The sequence below is a fragment of the Eulemur rufifrons genome, chromosome 24, assembly GCF_041146395.1.
Source record: "Eulemur rufifrons isolate Redbay chromosome 24, OSU_ERuf_1, whole genome shotgun sequence".
Lineage (NCBI taxonomy): Eukaryota > Metazoa > Chordata > Mammalia > Primates > Lemuridae > Eulemur > Eulemur rufifrons.
In genome coordinates this window covers 17,501,752-17,519,387 of record NC_091006.1, presented here as the reverse complement: position 1 = coordinate 17,519,387, position 17,636 = coordinate 17,501,752, and the positions used below count along the sequence as shown (strand labels likewise).

The 17,636-nt window shown below is 39.1% G+C and overlaps 1 protein-coding gene across 1 annotated transcript; it reads right to left on the bottom strand.

The window, feature by feature from the left end:
• Positions 1–1,397: 1,397 nt before the first annotated feature.
• ZNF470 (zinc finger protein 470) lies at positions 1,398–13,323 on the bottom strand. The gene is made up of 6 exons (XM_069457081.1): positions 13,215–13,323; positions 12,427–12,561; positions 11,320–11,411; positions 5,976–6,102; positions 5,720–5,815; positions 1,398–3,271 (listed from the first exon to the last, which is right to left on the bottom strand). The coding sequence occupies exons 3-6, from the start codon at positions 11,377–11,379 to the stop codon at positions 1,398–1,400; spliced, it is 2,157 nt and encodes a 718-aa protein (XP_069313182.1). The 5' UTR covers positions 11,380–11,411; positions 12,427–12,561; positions 13,215–13,323.
• Positions 13,324–17,636: the final 4,313 nt, after the last annotated feature.

The following is a 17,636-nucleotide window of genomic DNA, read 5'->3' as shown; positions in this document are numbered from 1 at the left end:
ATATTTATAAGAACAAACAACTCTCATGATCCTTGTTAAACCACCAAGCCTCCATTCCTTCACTGAAAGCATCATAAATATCTCTTAGGACTATCATGACTATTCTCATTGTGCCATTTTTGTCTGACGGTTACCTCTATTTTTCCCTCATCCTCTGCCTCTAATGCTCATATGTTCTGGGGATAGTAAGGCACCCCCACCCAGCACTCCTTAGCTTCTTTAGGATCATTTCTCTATATGAGACATGTATACTTATCACATAATATGTATATAATTGTCTTCTCCTACTAGATCTGGGAAGGCAAAAATTTTTGTCCATTTTGTACCTTTCTGTATCGCCAGCACATAAAAAAGTGCCCGCACATTAGCAAATGCCCAATTAATATTAAATGAATGAGTACTACATTCTCAATGTAAACTACATTCCTTGCTAAAATCATTCTATAGATGATCAGAATCAGCTTATCAACAAAAAAACACATTGGGATTTTAGTGGAATATCAATGTATTTACAAATTTAACTTAGGGAGAAATATCTTTACCAGATTGAGTCTTTCTATACAGCTACATGTCTAGCCTTCCTATTTTGTAATATTTAAAAAATGTTTATAAGCTAATCATAGTATATATATTTTTATGTTTTTACATGTCTTGTCAATCTCGTGGAACAAGATGGGAAGTTTTAGTGCATTTTATTTTATACTCTAGAACAATTTAAATACCACAGGAATTGTGTTGTTTGTTTTTTTAAAGGTTAAAGTATTGAACTATACTTTTTGGTTTATTTCATGGCTACTAATCTATTCAAGATTTTTAGCTTCTTAATTTTGTTTTTATTAATAACACTATCCCCTGGCTAGTCCTACATTTTAACAAATGCTTTTGTTCTAATTGGCTTACTCTAGGTGTCAGATGAAGCGAGAGCTCCTCATCAGCAATGTCACATGTCCTTATATTCTTACATAGGGAGTGGTAAGCTACCATGTTACCTTGTGCATCACAAACCTTTCAATTCTGAGTTTGTTCAGAGTCTTCCGTCTGCTCTAAAATCTGTAGGTTTGACCTAACTGTTAATCTTAGTAATACTTGCAGTTTAATATGACAGTTCATAGGGAAACCTTTACCTTAATGGCTAGCATTTATTTAGCACTAACTATACGCCAGGAATTTTGTGCTAAACCCTTGAAATGGATTAGCTGATGTCTTTCAAAGCAAGTGTTTTAAATGGGAGAGTAACAAGAATATATATTTTTAAGAGAGGCTGCTAAGTGTTAAAAATGTACTTGACAGAAGCAAGAGGGACAACAGTTATAGAATTCCAGGAAGCAAATTAAGATGGTCGCTTTATGGACTACGATGATGGGACATAGGCTGCAAAGGCACTTAAAATAATGAATCTATAAGACTTGGTGGTATGGGAGCGAGGAGGAGGAAACAATTGAGGATGACTCTCCAGTATGAATTCGCTGATGATGAGCAAGATGTACACTCTGCCTGAAGGCTTTTCCACATTCTTTACATTCATAGGGCCTTTCTCCAGTATGAATTCTCTTATGTAGTGTAAGATGGGCAATCTGGCTGAAAGCTTTGCTACACTCCTTGCACTCGTAAGGCTTCTCCCCTGTGTGAATTCTCTGATGGAGAGTGAGGGATTTACGATGGCTAAAGGCCTTCCCACAAACACCACATTCATAAGGTTTCTCACCAGTATGACATCTTTGATGACAAATCAGAGATGCTTTCTGCCTGAATGCCTTCCCACATTCAAGACACTCATATGGTCTTTTGCCTGTGTGGAGTCTCTGATGCTGAACAAGATATGAGCTGTCGCTAAAGGCCTTCCCACATTCGATACATTCATAAGGCTTCTCACCACTATGAACTCTCTGGTGTTGAACAAGGTGTGCAATCTGACTGAAGGCCTTACCACATTCCTTACATTCAAAAGGTTTCTCTCCAGTGTGTATTTTCTGATGTTGCACAAGGTGTGCATTTTGGCTGAAGGTTTTGCTGCATTCCTTACATTCATAAGGTTTCTCTCCAGTATGAATCCGCCGATGATGAGCAAGGTGTGTGCTCTGCCGGAAAGCTTTCCCACATTCCTTACATTCATAGGGTTTCTCTCCAGTATGAACTCTTTGATGAAGAGTAAGGGAGCCACGGTGGCTAAAGGCTTTCTCACAGATACCACATTCATAAGGTTTCTCTCCTGTATGAACTCTCTGATGTACTGTCAGGGACGAGCCATGGCTAAAAGCTTTCCCACACACATTACATTTGTAAGGTCTCTCTCCAGTATGAATTCTCTTATGTTGAATAAGTCCTATGTGATCAGTGAAAGCCTTCCCACAATCAACACAGTCAAAAGGTTTCTCTCCAGTATGATAATATCGCCGATGACGTATCAGAGAAGCATTCTGCCTGAACGCTTTCCCACAGTCAATACATTCATAAGGTCTCTTCCCAGTGTGAATCCTTCGATGATGAGCTAGGGATGAACAATCACTAAAAGCCTTCCCACACTCAATACATTCATAGGGCTTCTCTCCAGTGTGCACCCTCTGATGTTGAGCAAGGTGTGCAAGCTGGCTGAAGGCTTTATTACACTGCTTACATTGGTAAGGTTTTTCTCCAGTATGAACTCTCTGATGTTGAACAAGATGAGCATTCTGGCTGAAAGCCTTCCCACATTCAATACATTCAAAGGGCTTTTCTCCTGTATGTATTCTCTGATGTTGAGCAAGGTGGGCACTCTGGATAAAGGCCTTTCCACATTCAATACATTCATAGGGTTTCTCTCCAGTATGAATTCTTTGATGAAGAGTAAGGGTTGAGATTTTGCTGAACATTTTCTCACAGTCATTACATTTTAACAGTTTCTTTTCTCCATAAACTTGCTTGTATTTTTTTTCAACTGAATGTGTTTTTGAGCTTTTCTTATCTGAAGCAAAATTATATATCCTCTTTTCCATAGGAAAAACCTGCTTTATATAAGATAATGTATTCAGATGAAAAATTGTCCCAGATTTGTTAGAGTAGTCTCTTTTCTCAGTAAGGTTATCTATACGAGTGATTATCTCTTGCCTACAGTGGGTCCTCTGACTTGCCGGCTCCCTCTCAGACAGGTCTTGACATTTCCAGTTTGCCCCTAAAGTGGAACATTCGAAGTCATACCTTGTAAGTGTTTCCATTATTATTGTCTGGGGTAATTTTTCTTCATAAACATCCTGGTTTGGAGATAATTCCTTAGTCACCCACACATACTCCAAGTCTAAAAGATATTAAGAAAGCAAATGTCTATTTTATTAAATGCTAGAAGAATGGAAACCTCAAAAATGAAACCATCTGAATCAAACAGTTACTGAGGTCCACAAAAGGGTGTGTGTGTGTGTGTGTGTGTGTGTATATATTTTTTTCTTGAAACAGGGTCTCACTACGTTGTCCAGGCTGGCCTTGAACTCCTGGGCTCAAGCAATCCTCCCACCTCAGCCTCCTGAGTAGCTGGGACTACAAGTGTATATACCACTGTGCCTGGCTTAACATGTTTTTAACAGTTTTTAGGTAAGAATAGGTGATGCAATCATCCTTTCATTCCTGGAATAAACCTTCACTGGTTATAATGTATTATTTCAATATGATCTTTTAAGATTTTATATCAATATTCATAATTGGGATTTATAGTTTCCTTTTTTGGTGCTATTTTGATTTTAGTATCAAATGTTATGCTGTGTTCATAAACAGAAAATTTTAAGCTGTACTTTTTATTCTCTATCCTGGAATAATTTAAACATGTTGGTAATATTTTTCCTTACAGGTTTTAGATAGAATTAATTTGTAAAACTATTTGGGGATGTGGCTTGTTTTCTTGGGGGAGGCAGTTCATACACAACTTTCTATATTTCTTTCATGATAACTGGTCTATTTAAATTTTCTGCCTCCTCTGGTGTCATTTGTGACAATTTGTATTTTCATATTCTCCTAGAACATCATCTACTTCATCCAGTTTTTCAAATTATTTACAGAGGATCAAAGAAAATAGGTTCATATGATTCTTTTAAGTTCTTGTATCTTTAAATTTTTTATCTTCTCTGGTGTCAGTTAATATAATATATATTTTCATATTCTCCTAGAATATCATCTACTTCATTCTGTTTTTCAAATTATTTACAGAGAGTTGAGGAAAATAGATTTATATGGTTCTTTTAAGTTCTTATGCATCTGTGGTTATCATTATTTCTTTTTTGTGTTTTTTCTCATTTGCCCTGACAGTTTATATATTTTATTGGCTTTCTAAAGAAGTACATATAGCACTGGATTTATTTTCAGTAGATCTGTTTTCTTATTCATTTATTCCTACTTTTATTTCTAGAAGTATAAAATAACTATATATAACTTATTTTGGTTTATTAAAATTCATTTTGTCTTTTTTCTAATATCTTTAATCGGATGCTTATTTATTTTAATTATTTCTTACTTTATTACTGTACATAGTTAGGGCTACAGTAAACTACCAAAAATACTCTTCTTGAAACTCTAAGAACTGAAAGCAGGAAAAGGCCATCCCACAGGCCACAAAATAAACTGTGACCATCTCAGTTGAGGCTCATTTCCTTGCAATATATATCCACAGTCTCTTATCTAGCTTTCTAAACCAGAAAAAATAGATCTGAAGCAAAACAGGGAAATAAGAAAAACAAAAATTTAAATACATAAACTAAGCCCAAAATCCCACTGAGTATAATGTAAGTGGAGAAATGATGGACATAGGGGAAGAAGGTAATATTTGTGAACTAATTTCTTCATCTTTCATAGAGGTATCAAAAGATGAAGTTCTGAATTTCAAGTGGATGAATTTCAAAATACAGATTTAAAAAAATATAAAGATGTAAATAAAGGTAACAATGTATAGAACTAAAAACCTTTCTAATTCAAGGGCTGAGGTGGTGTAAATGGGAAAGAGAGGAAAAACAGACATACTAAACATCAAAGCAAGAATAAATAACAGGCTGGGCACAGGGGCTAACATCTGTAATCCCAGTGCTTTAGGAGGCTGAGGTGGGAAAGTCACTTTGTGACCAGAGTTCAAGACCAGCAACATGGTGAGATCCTGCTGCTACAAAAAATTAAAAATTAGCCAGGCATAGTGGTGCATCCTAGCTACTTAGAAGGCTGAGGTTGGAGGATCTCTTGAGCCCAGGAGTTTGAGGTTATAGTAAGCTATGGTTGGGCCACTGCACTCCAGCCTGGGCAAAAGAGTAGCACCCTGTCTCATTCATAAATAAATAAATAACAAATGAAACACAAAAAGATAAAAATAATTAAAGGCAGAGAGAAGAACATAGCTATAATATATATCAATACAATAAACTCACCTTTTAAAGAAAGGAAAATATTTAAACCAGTTCAAAAACTAAACACAAATTTGTCTGAAGAATTCAGAAATGCTTAAATTCAGTGATGATTACCACAACATGGTACTTGAGCAGAACTAGGTAAGTATCAGTGGCACACGAGTTCAGAAATAGACCCTGGTATGTATAAGAAACCAGTGAAGGTAAAGGAGGGACGTCATACCAGTGGGGAAGAAAAGAAACATTCAAAAACTGGTATTAGAACAAGTTTCAATTTGGGAGGGAGCTTGAGAAATGTTTTACAACAAATATCAGAGAGAAGAACATCTTGAAAAAGGTTTCCCCATCTCTTGGTATCTTGCACTCACCTTGGCACAGGCTTCCGGTGATCTCTCCTTTCATCACCCAGGGCTCTTTCTCTTGCTCCAATAAGGAGATCACATCTGGCTTAGAAATGCAAAGACCTTCATATAAAAAAAGATATAAAAAATGGGTTAAGCTGTGAGTAATCCAAAGCTATGATCTAGTCCAAATGGTCTCAAGACCATTTTCTAGGAAAATGCTGATAAAGGCACAAAAGACCACTGAGTCATGGAAGAGGTGGAAGAAAGAAGATACTCTTACCTACTGAAACCAGATTGCTGTAGTTTTCCAACATCACCTTCCTATACAAACTTCTCTGAGCAAGATTCAGCCACTCCCACTCATCTTGGGAGAAGTCTATGGCCACATCTGTGAAAGTCACCAAACTCTAAAATGACACAAATATAATTTTTCTCAGTGTTCATGTCCCAGTGTGGCCTTAGGGTAAAGAGCTATGCTGTTCTTACTTTGGGATAAAAATATTGTGCTTAAGTAACTGCACCGAGAGTCTAAATGATCCAGGTCGGGTAGTTACTGGACGATTTCTCTACCTAGCTATGTAATACATATTAGGAAAAAGAAAAAATGAGAGATACTCTCTGCTCTTCAAACATTTACAATTCTATGGTGGTAAGAATACATTCTCACATGAAAAAATGTTGATTACATTCAAAACAAGATATAATCAAGTGCTAAATTATGTTATTTATTATGTTAGGGGCTGAATCACTTCTCTACATGACGAAATTAAAGAGCTCTGGGACTGTTAAGGAAAGTTGCAAGGAAAGATGCTGACCTGATGAATATGGTTTCAATCTCCACAGTATTTTCTAAGAAATCTTAGTGCTCTTGAGATGTTAAGAGGTATGCCTAAAAAATGAAAAAAAGAAAAAAAAAACACCTAGCAATACTCTTTTCTTTTGAAATAAAAATATTTGTATTAGGAGAGACGGACACATTTGGAAAGTTGTTTTTTGATAATTTCCTGAGAAGTATCAGAGGAAATCATGTGATATGAGCACATGTTGAGCAATCTGTGCTTTGTTACATGAGCTGCTTTCCTGACCAACCAGCAAGGTGATCCACTCCATGAGTGCTGACAGATTTTCTATTTATTTTGTGATTTCACTTCTATCTAATTAAAACAGTTTTAAATAAATACAAGTCTTGAATGAATCTAGAAAAAAAGTCTGATTACACTAAAGAATTCAGACTCTGGTACAGACTAGCTGAGTGATCTTAGCCAAGTTAATTAACTCCCCTGTGTTTCAGTTTTCCCATCTGAAAAATGGGAATAATTTTAGTACGCACCTCACAGTAGCACTGTGAGAATTAAAGAAACGGGTATAAAGTACCTGGCACAAAGTAACTGCTCAGCAGTTGTTGCCTATGATAGTGAAGAAGGAAAGAAGGGAAAGGGAAAGAGAGGAAGGAGAAGAGCCCAAGAACAGGTGAAACCTTTGGTTTAATACTTCACTAAAAGTTTATTTTATCTAACTGCAATATACTACAGTAGTTAAGAAAAGACATGGTCTCTAGAATCCAGACTACCTATGTTCAAATACTGTTCTGTTCAATAAGTCTAAGCTATTACTTTTGTTTTCAATCATTGAAGATATTTTAAAGAACTCAAGAGAACAGTCTATTGTATTTACATACAATATTAACCATTTCTGTTGCACTTCCTTCAACCTAATGTTCCAAGTTCCCTTCTGGTATAATTTCTATATGAAGAACTTCCCTTAGCAATTCTTTTAGAATTCTAGCAATAAATTTTCTTAGTTTCCTTCATATGAGAAACTTTATTTCACTTTCATTCTCAAAGTCTATTTTCACTGGACACAGAATTCTGGGTTGACAGTTCTTTTCTTTGAGCACTTGTAAAAATTTGTTCTACTTCCTGGAAGTAGATTTGGAAGATTCTATGATTTCTGATAAGAAATCCATAATCATTCAAATCACTGTTGCCCTATATGTTATGCATCCTTATTCTCTGGCTGCCTTGTGAGCTATTTTTCTTTGTCTTCAGTTTTCAGCAGTTTGGTTATCGAGTTTTCAGGCAGGGATTTCTTTGAGTTTATCACATTGGGGTTTGCTGAGCTTCATGGAACCAAAGGTTTGTAACTTTCATTAAAGTTGGGAAATTTTTCATCATTATATCTTCAAATTTTTTTTTCTTAATACTCTGCTTTCTCCTCTCCTTTTGGAATTCCAGTGATACACATGTCAGATGTTTTGGTATTATACCAGAGGGCCCTGAGGCTTTGTTTAATCTTTTCTTCTCTCTGTTGTTCATATTAGATAATTTCTATTTATCTTCAAGTTCACTAATTCATTCCTCTGTCATCTTGATTCTCCCATTAAGCCCATCCTGTGAGTTTATTTTGGTTATATTTTTCCAATCTTTTTTATATTTTCTATTTCTTTGCTGAGATTTTCTGTTTTTCCATTGTTTCAGGAGTGTTCAACCTTACTCCTTGGAGCATTTTATAATTAACAGCTGCTTTAAAATCTTTAAAGCAGATAATTTCAACATTTGTGTCATATCAATGCTAATATTTGCTGTCTTTTCCTCTGTGAATTGAGATTTTCCCGGTTTTTCCTGAGTAACTTTGGATTGTATCCTGGACATTTGGGGTATTATGTTATGAAACTCTGTGTCTTGTTTAAATCCCAAGGAGAATATTGATATTTTGTTTAGACTGCAAATTCCAGCTGGCCTTCTGTGAGCTGTATTTCAACATCAGTTCCATTTCCAAAACCTGTGCAGTGATATTTGTCCCTGTCCTGCTTGTGTGTCAGCAGTGGCCAGCCTGAGACCAGGACAGTGGTCTATCCCTGTGTTCACTTCTCAAAGGATAGTATGCTCTTTGGGGTCAGACACATGCATGAGCAGCTCAGTGCAAGCCCAGGAGTTCACAAACAATGTTATGTGATTGATTTGAAAAGACCCTCCCTTTCTTTAATCTCTCCAGTAACTTTCATTTTTTCTAGGACTCCCTTTGTCCATTCTCTGGCCAAATAACTGGGGCTTATTCATTCCATTCTACTCTATATTTCCAACGACTGTACCCAACCCTAGGGCCAAGCAGGGAGAGGACAAAAACAGAAAAAAGCAAAGAGGGTTTACTCCACCCTCTTGGGAATATGGCTTTTCTGATCAGAGAGGAAATTTTTCTTCCATTAGAGTGTCAGACTTTTGCAGACCCCCCATTTCTACTACCAGGCGCAAGAAAGCATAAAATATTTTATTTTTTATTTTTTTAGAGATAAGTCTCACTCTATTGTGAGGATGGAGTGCAGTGGTATGATTTTAGCTCAATGTAACCTCTAACTACTGGGCTCAAGTGATCCTCCTGCCTCAGCCTTCCAAGTAGGTGGGACTATAGGCACGCACCAACACAACTTGCTAACTTTAAAAAATTTTTTTTGTAGAAACAGGGTCTCGCTATATTGCCCAGGCTGGTCTTGAACTCCTGGCCTCAAGTGATCCTGCTTTAACCTCCCGAAGTGCTGGGATTACAGGAGTGAGCCATTGCACCCTGGAAGAAAAATTTCCCCTCTCTTCTCCCCTGAATGCTGCTGGGAGATCCCTTTTCCATCCCTTGAGCAAGAGCTAGAGGGCTTCTCCTCCACCTCTTTCTGTCCATGCCAACACCCACTTCCAGGATATGCTGAATCCACACCAGGAGATAACAGAGGGACAAAAAGGTAAACACACTACGGTTTGGTGGTACTTCAAATTTTGGGCTCTTCCCCATCCTGCCTGCCAGTATTTACTTTTCAGAGACCTCACACTGCTGCTCCAGGCATGCTGTCCTTGTTTTATAGGAGCTGTCAGTGGGAAAGATAAGGTAGAGTGTGCTTAGTCCATCTTACCCAGAACCAGGACTCTCTCAAATTTAGTGTAAATTATTTTTAAAATTATTATTGCACTGGAAATATAAAGCAAACATACATTATATTGTAGTTCTTCCATTTATATATGTATGTATATATGAAGAACTTAGCCATTCTTCCACAATAAGCAAACAGTAGCTTACGTAGCTAATGTTTATATAGTGCTGACCATATTCCAAATACCTTTCTAAATACTTAAAACTAGATTAACTTACTCATCCTTACAACAGTCCTATAAATTAGGTACTATTATTATCCCCATTTGATGGTTGAGGAAACTAAAATTAAGTAATTGAAATTAAGGCAACATACCTAGTATATAATGAAGCTAGATTTTGTACCTAGGCAGTCTGGTTCCAGAGTCCATGTTATTAATCTTTATTAACTATACTCTGCCACTCTTAAAATATTTTCCTCTGGCAAATGACAATGATGCTTTTGTTTAAAAAGTTTAAATGCTCTAAGAAACAAGTTCCATTGGTAGTGCATGCTTTTTGGCATTATATCTCAGAAAAGGTGTGGTGCTATTGCCATAAGTTGTTTGTTTTGTCTCTGATATAAAATAAAAACAATTTATTCCAAGTTATTTTTTATTTAATTTTCTAAGCTTATAAATCAAATTCGATAATTTCTTACAATGATCAATTTGCTAGTGAAACCAGGTTAGCAGTTTCCTTTAATCAGAACATGTACTGCAGCTCTTAAACTTTTATTGTTGGTCATAAAAATATTAAAATTAAAAATATTCCAGAGTAGGGTCAGTTTGATAAACTCTAATCGACCAGCAATGAAAAACTAGGGATTTAGTCAAAGAAAATAATCAGAGATCAGGGCAAAAATTCAACTACAAGAATGATTACTGTAAGACTCTATTAAACAGCAAAACAATGGCAACAGTTTACCTATGGAATTACAAGAGGCTGATTAAACAGATTATGGTATTCATCACATAAAGAAAAAAGGACATTCTCTGGCCTTTTAAGATGCTCATGGCTCCGTGGTCAAGTGAGGAGGGGAAACCTTTGCATACTCTGGCCAGAATGCCACCTATTCCTTCAAGATGCAACTCAGGAATCACTTCCTCTGTGAATTCCTCCCAACCCTTCCTCCCTTCAGCAGTGGGTATGATTATGCAGGTTATATGCCACACAAGGATCCCTCACTAAGGAAGCAAGAAGCTAAAATACAGTAGACTTCCTCTTGCCAGATTGTGTGGCCTGTCACAGAGCTTCACTAGTCCAGAGGAAGGGGCACCTTTTTTTCTATCTAATTCACCCAAAGACACCATATACTTATCACATTATATAAGTGCGTACTGCTTTTTCATTTTTCCAACAGATTATGAGCTCTCTGAGAACCAGGACTGGGACTTACGGACTAAGCACATTGTGGCTTTCAAATTTTCTCCAACTACTATAGTTCTGCTTTGTTAGAAAAGATTGAGCATATGGCAGGGCTCAGACTGGGTCATTTCCTCAGTGAAAAATAAACACTGAGTAGGGAGAAGAGGAACCTCTGAGAGTACACTGGGCTGTCTGAGTCTATCCCTCACTCATGGTCCCCTCACTTATCAGAAAGGGAGGAAATAAGAAACAGGCCCCAGGGTGGAACTCTTAAGCAGACAATTTTCAGAAGAAAACATACATTACCAAATCCTGAAAAGCAAGACCATATGTTAGTAGGGAGAGAGGGAATACTAACTCACCGGGGACATGACTTTAAGAAGTTCAATTCCTGTCACCTCCACCTCTTCCTGGCTCTTCATTTGGAGAACAGCTATACTTTGAGAGGGCAGAGCTGGAGAAGGCGAAAGGAGTAGTGAGAGACCAAGTACCACTAATAGTCACAGCACAGAAACCCTCTCTTCCCTTCAGCTCCTTCTGTCCTCCCTCACCTCCCACCTCCACCCCTGCCCAAAGTCCAGGCACTCATTGGGAGACCTGCAATTTATGGCTGGGGTTTCCCTGTGCTCTGGGTTTTCAGGCTGAGCACAATATCTCTTGCCATCCCCCTACTCAGCCACCCATTTATTAATAGCAGACATGTACTAAGTGCGCTGCACATATTAACACTCTCTTTTAATCTCCAATCTTCAAAGAAAGTAGGGGATATTGTCACTATTTTACCTATGAAAGCTATGGGAAGTGAAGCTCATAAATAATGGAACCCAGTCACCAAACTATGTCTGCCTGACTCTACCACCCAAGTTATTTGCTCAAGCAGACACCAGAAAACAACAGAAAATATGTCCCCTGTGCAACTGGCCAGGATTTGTGCAGAGTGTATAAGACTTAATTCCTCAGAGAATGCCATCTTCCCCACAGAGAGGTATTACCTTTGTTACAACAAAGAGCCTATGTGGCTTGCAGATAATTAAACCAAAAATCATACTGAGACTCAGGTTCTTATTTTGCTTTGTGACAACCTATAGTTTTGAAGAAGTCCCTTAACCCCCCTGAGCCAAGTTTCTTTAATCAGGAAGAGGATAAAGCATTTTAATTAATTCTGGCTTCTTTCCTCTAAACTCTACTGCCTTTTCAAAGGATTATTATAATGATGATACTAATGAACACTTACTGAACATTTATTATGTGACAGGGACTATACCAAGTGCTTTATATGTATAAGCTCATTTAATCTTATGACAATCGTATGAGGTATATAATATTATCCCCATTTTACATAAAAACTGAGTGTCATAAAGTTTAAGAAAAAACTCCAAAAACTGCTCAGTGGAGGTTTGGGGATGGAACTTGTGAAGTTATTTAACCTTCTCAGAGTCAGTTTCAACTGTCAAAAAGTGGTCAATTACCTCAGGTAGTTGTTGATGGGGTTACATGACAGCTGGTACAGAGAGGAACTCTGGAGTCAGCTTGTTCTGGATCTGAATCCTGGCTCTTCTACTTACTGGTGATTTGTTACTCTCTCTGTGTTTCAGTGTCCTCATCTGTAAAAGGAAGACAAGGTATTAGTAGTTCCTACTTCCTAATGTTGTGAGGTTTGGTGTTAATACTCCCAAAAGGTCTTAGAACTGCATCTGGCACATAGTGAGCACTTATTAAACATTTACTATTATTACTGCATGCAATAAAACAAGCAAAGAACAATATGGCTATAAGCAGCAATTCTTTCCCCTCTTTAATTATGGGGAAGGGTCAGAGGGAAGGGAGAGAAATTAAAGGAATGACAATATTTTCTTTCATTGACTAGAAAGTGAGTATGCCATAGAAAGACTGGAATTTCTCAGCATTGCTAGATGAACCTGTGGATCTCACCATCTTCCCATGTCCCATCCCACAGCAATAAATGGGTAAAAAACTAAATGCTGAGATCTTTCTTGAAGAGTACCCAGAGGTTATAACAGGGAACGTTCTCTCCACGTGGCTCCTTGGTGATACCCCAAAGACCTGGGTGGGGCGGGGCGGATCTGGTTAGGTGACCCCTGGCAAGTCAAGATCCTTCTCTAAACCCAGCTCCACACTGTGGCCCAGGGTGACCCTCCAAATCTTTGGACTCCTGGGTACACCAGCCTTAGAGGACAGCACCCCAAACCTCAATTTCCACTCTTGCAGTTGCACCCAAGCCATCTGTCACTCTTACCTCTGTACTTAGTCTCCACGGTCTCTGCTCCGCCCTGTCTTGTGGACGCCGGACGTGTCCTGAGCTCTGCCCCCTCCATGTAAGGTGGACAAGAAATGCTTTAGCTTCAGCTGCCCCGCATGGGCACCTTCCTAGGACTCTAGGGCCTTACGTAGTTGATTTGGGGGCGGGGCGGGTACTGAGTCTCCTGCAGGTCGCTTTCCTGCTCTCAGTCACATACGGGGCTTCAGTCATTCCAAGACACACCGTCTTCCGCACGCTGCTGGGACGTGAGCGCAGACACGCACAGTCACAATCACCTCCCTACCGCCCACCAGACCCCTCTAACACAGGCGCACCTCCTATTCACACGCATACCCGCCTCCTCCCAGGCGGTCCCGCACCCCACACCACGCACGGTCAAACAGTGGCCGAGCCACGCACGCAGTTCACGCCCACCCCCACGCGCCAGCGGGACGTCGACCTCACCGGACCCCGTGAGCCAGCAGCAGCACCCAGCTCCACTCGTTCTTCCCCTCAGCGCCGGGCCGGAACTGCGCTCGCCCGGCTAAAGCCTTTCCGGAAGTGGGCGTGTTCGACCGCCATAACGGCCCCTGGGAAATGTAGTCCTGAACGTGGGCAGCCCTCTCCTGGTCCTCTTGGTCAGAGTCGAGTCCCTGGGAAACCTGGCGGCCCCAGGCCTGGGTCCTAAAAGTACAGGCCACCCTCATCAGGCCAATCGCACCTCAGGCGCTTCTGGGAGCCGTGGGCGCGCAAGCGCAGGAGTATTGACTTCCTCAGGCTAGGAAAACCACGGAGAGGGGCGAGGCTTAGGCGGGGGGCGGGGCCTATGGGACAGAAGAGTGAAGAGAGTTGCGTTTGCCTGGTGCTTTGTGCACTTTATGACCGTGTGCAGGTGTAACCTGTTTTATTTCAAGCCAGTTATCGCTCTCTGATGGAATCTACTTCCCTTTCTCTCCCCCCATTTTGTCTGTCCCTGCTAGAATTTCTGACGGTACACAGCTTCAGTCCTGTTGAGGATTACATCCTCAGTGACTGAGAGAGTTGGCATGTAAGTGCTGAGGAAAAAAAAAAATCACTAAATTTAGCATTAGCAGCCTAACCATGAAACAGCATGTCATGGGCTGAATGTGTCTTCCCAAAATGAGTATGTTGAAGCCCTTACACCCAGTGTGATGGTATTAGGAGGTGGGGCCTTTGGGAGGTAACTGAGTTTAGATTAGGCCATGAGGGTGAGACCCTCATGATGGAATTAGTGCCGTTATCAGAAGAGGAAAGAGAGGTCTTCGTGCTCAGGCACCAGTAGGAAAAGGCGATGTGAGCACACAGCAGGATGGAAGCCATCTGGAGGTCAAGAGGGCCCTCACCAAGATCTGAAGCTGCCAGCACTTCCCAGCCTCCAGAACTGTGCGCAATTAAGTCTGTTGTTTAAGTCCCCCACTCTATGGTATTTTGTTATTGTGGCGCCAGTTGACCAAGACACATCACAGATATTGGTCCACCACACATCACCCAAAAATTAAGTCACCCTCCCACACACAGTCATTCAAGGTGACACAGTCACATCTAGACTCCAGCTTTGGTGGATCCAATTTCCCTCAGACTTCATAGACTCCATAATGAAACTAAGTCTAGCTGTGAAGATGCTTTCCTTAAGGAATTGCAAATGGCATCTTCGTGTTTGTAACATTTTGTGGTTGATTATTTGAGTTGGATAAAAATAATATTAATACTCCCATTTTAGCTCTGACATACAAAGATCTTGGGAGCCTTCACTCCCATACTCACAACAAGAATCATTTAACAAACTGAAAATCAACAACTTTTCTTAAATCCATCAGAGAACTGAGGACACAAAGGAAACTGCTACCGTGAAATTTAGAGATAGGCAAATACACAAATACATAAAATAACAACCAATATCAGCTTGCCTGAAGCAGAAGCCACTGAAAACATAAATTGGTAGACACTTTTAATTGATAGTTTCGATGAATTGCTGGAGGCATGGTGTGGACTAATTTGTGAGTTAAAAACTCCTAGGGGCCTCATCTTAGATGGGCACTCTTATTTTCATGAACTATCCAGGAACCCCATCATGTGCTCACAATGAAGAATGGAGGAAAAATCTCCTGTTTGGGGCAAGGGGAAGGGAATAGTAACCAGAGCATTCTCCACAACACATGCCTGCACTCCAGGGAAAACTACTTACTCTAGAGTCTTATTAGACCTGGGGAGAGGCAATTGGCCAGCTCTAGCCCCTCCAGATCCTTCCTGTCTCAGTAAGAGCAGGATGAAAAAAGGCTAAGAAGCACTTCTGAAGATCACAGCCCAAGGACTCAAGGCCCCCACTAGAAACATGAGATTTAAACATGAGATTACAGAATCTTCCCTTCCCCACTACTTCACTACCACACTGAGCGGACTCTGGTGTAAAAGCTTTCTCAGCTGCAAGGCAGACTCTATTTAAGAAGGAGCTCCTACGCAAACCCAAACAGGGAGAAGGAAAAAACAAAAAAATTAGAAGAAACTGAAGTCTCCAGCACCTACAGCTATGGCAAACATTAAACACAGCCCAGCTCCTAGCCAGGATAATGTAAAACATCACACCAAAAGCCAATTTCCTTCAGCATATACTATCCAGCACATCATGTCCAGCTTTCAACAAAAAATTACAAGTCATTCTAAAGGCTGAGAAAAAACACAGCTTAAAGAAACAAAGCGAACATCAAAATTAGACTCAGATAGGACAGAGTTTTTGGAATTATAAGACCAGGAATGTACAATAACTATAATTAATATGTTAAGGTCCCTAATGGAAAAAGTAGACAACAATCAAGAACAGATGGGTAATGTAAGCAGAGAGATGCAAACTGTAAGAATCAAAAGGAAATGTAAGAAATTGAAAACACTGTAATGGAAATGAAGATTGCCTTTTAAGGGCTCATCAGTACAGTGGACATGCTGAGAAATCAATGACAGAGCTTGAAGATATGTTAATAGTAATTTCCCAAACTGAAATACAAAGAGAAAAAATTAGACCAAAATATCCAAAAACTGTCGGACAATTACAAAAGATGAAATATGTGTATAATCAAAGTACCAGAAGGAAAAGAAAAAGAGAAGGGAGAGGAAATATTTGAGGTAATGATGACTGAGAATTTTCTAAAGTTAGTGACACCAAACCACAGATCCAAAAAGCTCAGAGAACACTGAGCAGGATAAATTCCAATACACACACACACACACACACACACACACGCACACATATCTAGACGTATCATAATCTAGCTATAGAAAATCAAAGACAAAGGTAAAATTTTGAAGGACGAAAGAGGGAGGGAAAACACCTTACTCTTACTCATAGAGGGACAAGGATAAGAATCACATCAGACCACTCATTAGAAACCACACAAGCAATTGGTACTGATCAGTTTCAAAAGAAAGAAGGAGGGAGGGAGGGAGAAAAGAAGGCAGGAGAGAGGGAGAGATGGGGAGAGGGAGAGGGAGAAACCATCAAGCAAGAAGAGAGTGGAGTAAAATATTGCAAGTGTTGAAAGGAGGAAAAAAAAAAGCCACTAACATAGAATTCTATATCCAGAAAAATTATTGTTCAAAAGTGAAGGAGAAATACTTTATTGATCAAATAAAAATGAAAAGGATTTGCCACCAGTACACCTGCCTTACCAAAAAAAAATGTTAAAAGAAGTTCTTTGGAAAGAAAGAAAAGGATATAGGTAAGAAATTCAGATATACATAAAGAAAGAAAGAATATCAGAGAAGGAATAAATTAAGGTGAAGCAAATCTTTGATTATTCGTAATTGATTTAATAGGTAACTGTTCAAAGTAATAATAGCAACAATATATTGATTATAGCCTGTAGATAAGTAAAATGGATGAGAACAATATTATAAGGGATGGGAGGGAGAAACTGGGAATACTGTTTGTTACAGGGTACCTGCAATGCCTGTGAATCAATATAGTGTCATTTGAAAGTGGACTTACATTAGTTATAAATACTGCAAACTTTAGAGAACTCAATAAAAATTAAATAAATAATGTAATTGATGTACTAAGAAAGGAGAGAAAATTGGATAATATGAAATTCCCAGTTAAAACCAGAGAGGGCAGAAGAGTTGGAAACAAAACAATTATGTAAACTGATCGTCAATCTGGCAACCTTCCTCTCTTATAGGTTATAATTTGGTTTTATGGGTAGATGTTCATATTATCTGCCAGTAATGCTAGTTATATCTATTTTCTCACTATCATTAAATCTCATAATTGCTTTTTTCTCCTTAGAGGATGGCCAGGACCTCTTTGTATTTCTATTTGTAGCACATTGAAGAAAATTGGTCTGATAGACAAAACTGGAAGGGTGCCCGGGAAGACACACCCCGGAATTAGTCTCAGACAACAGAAAA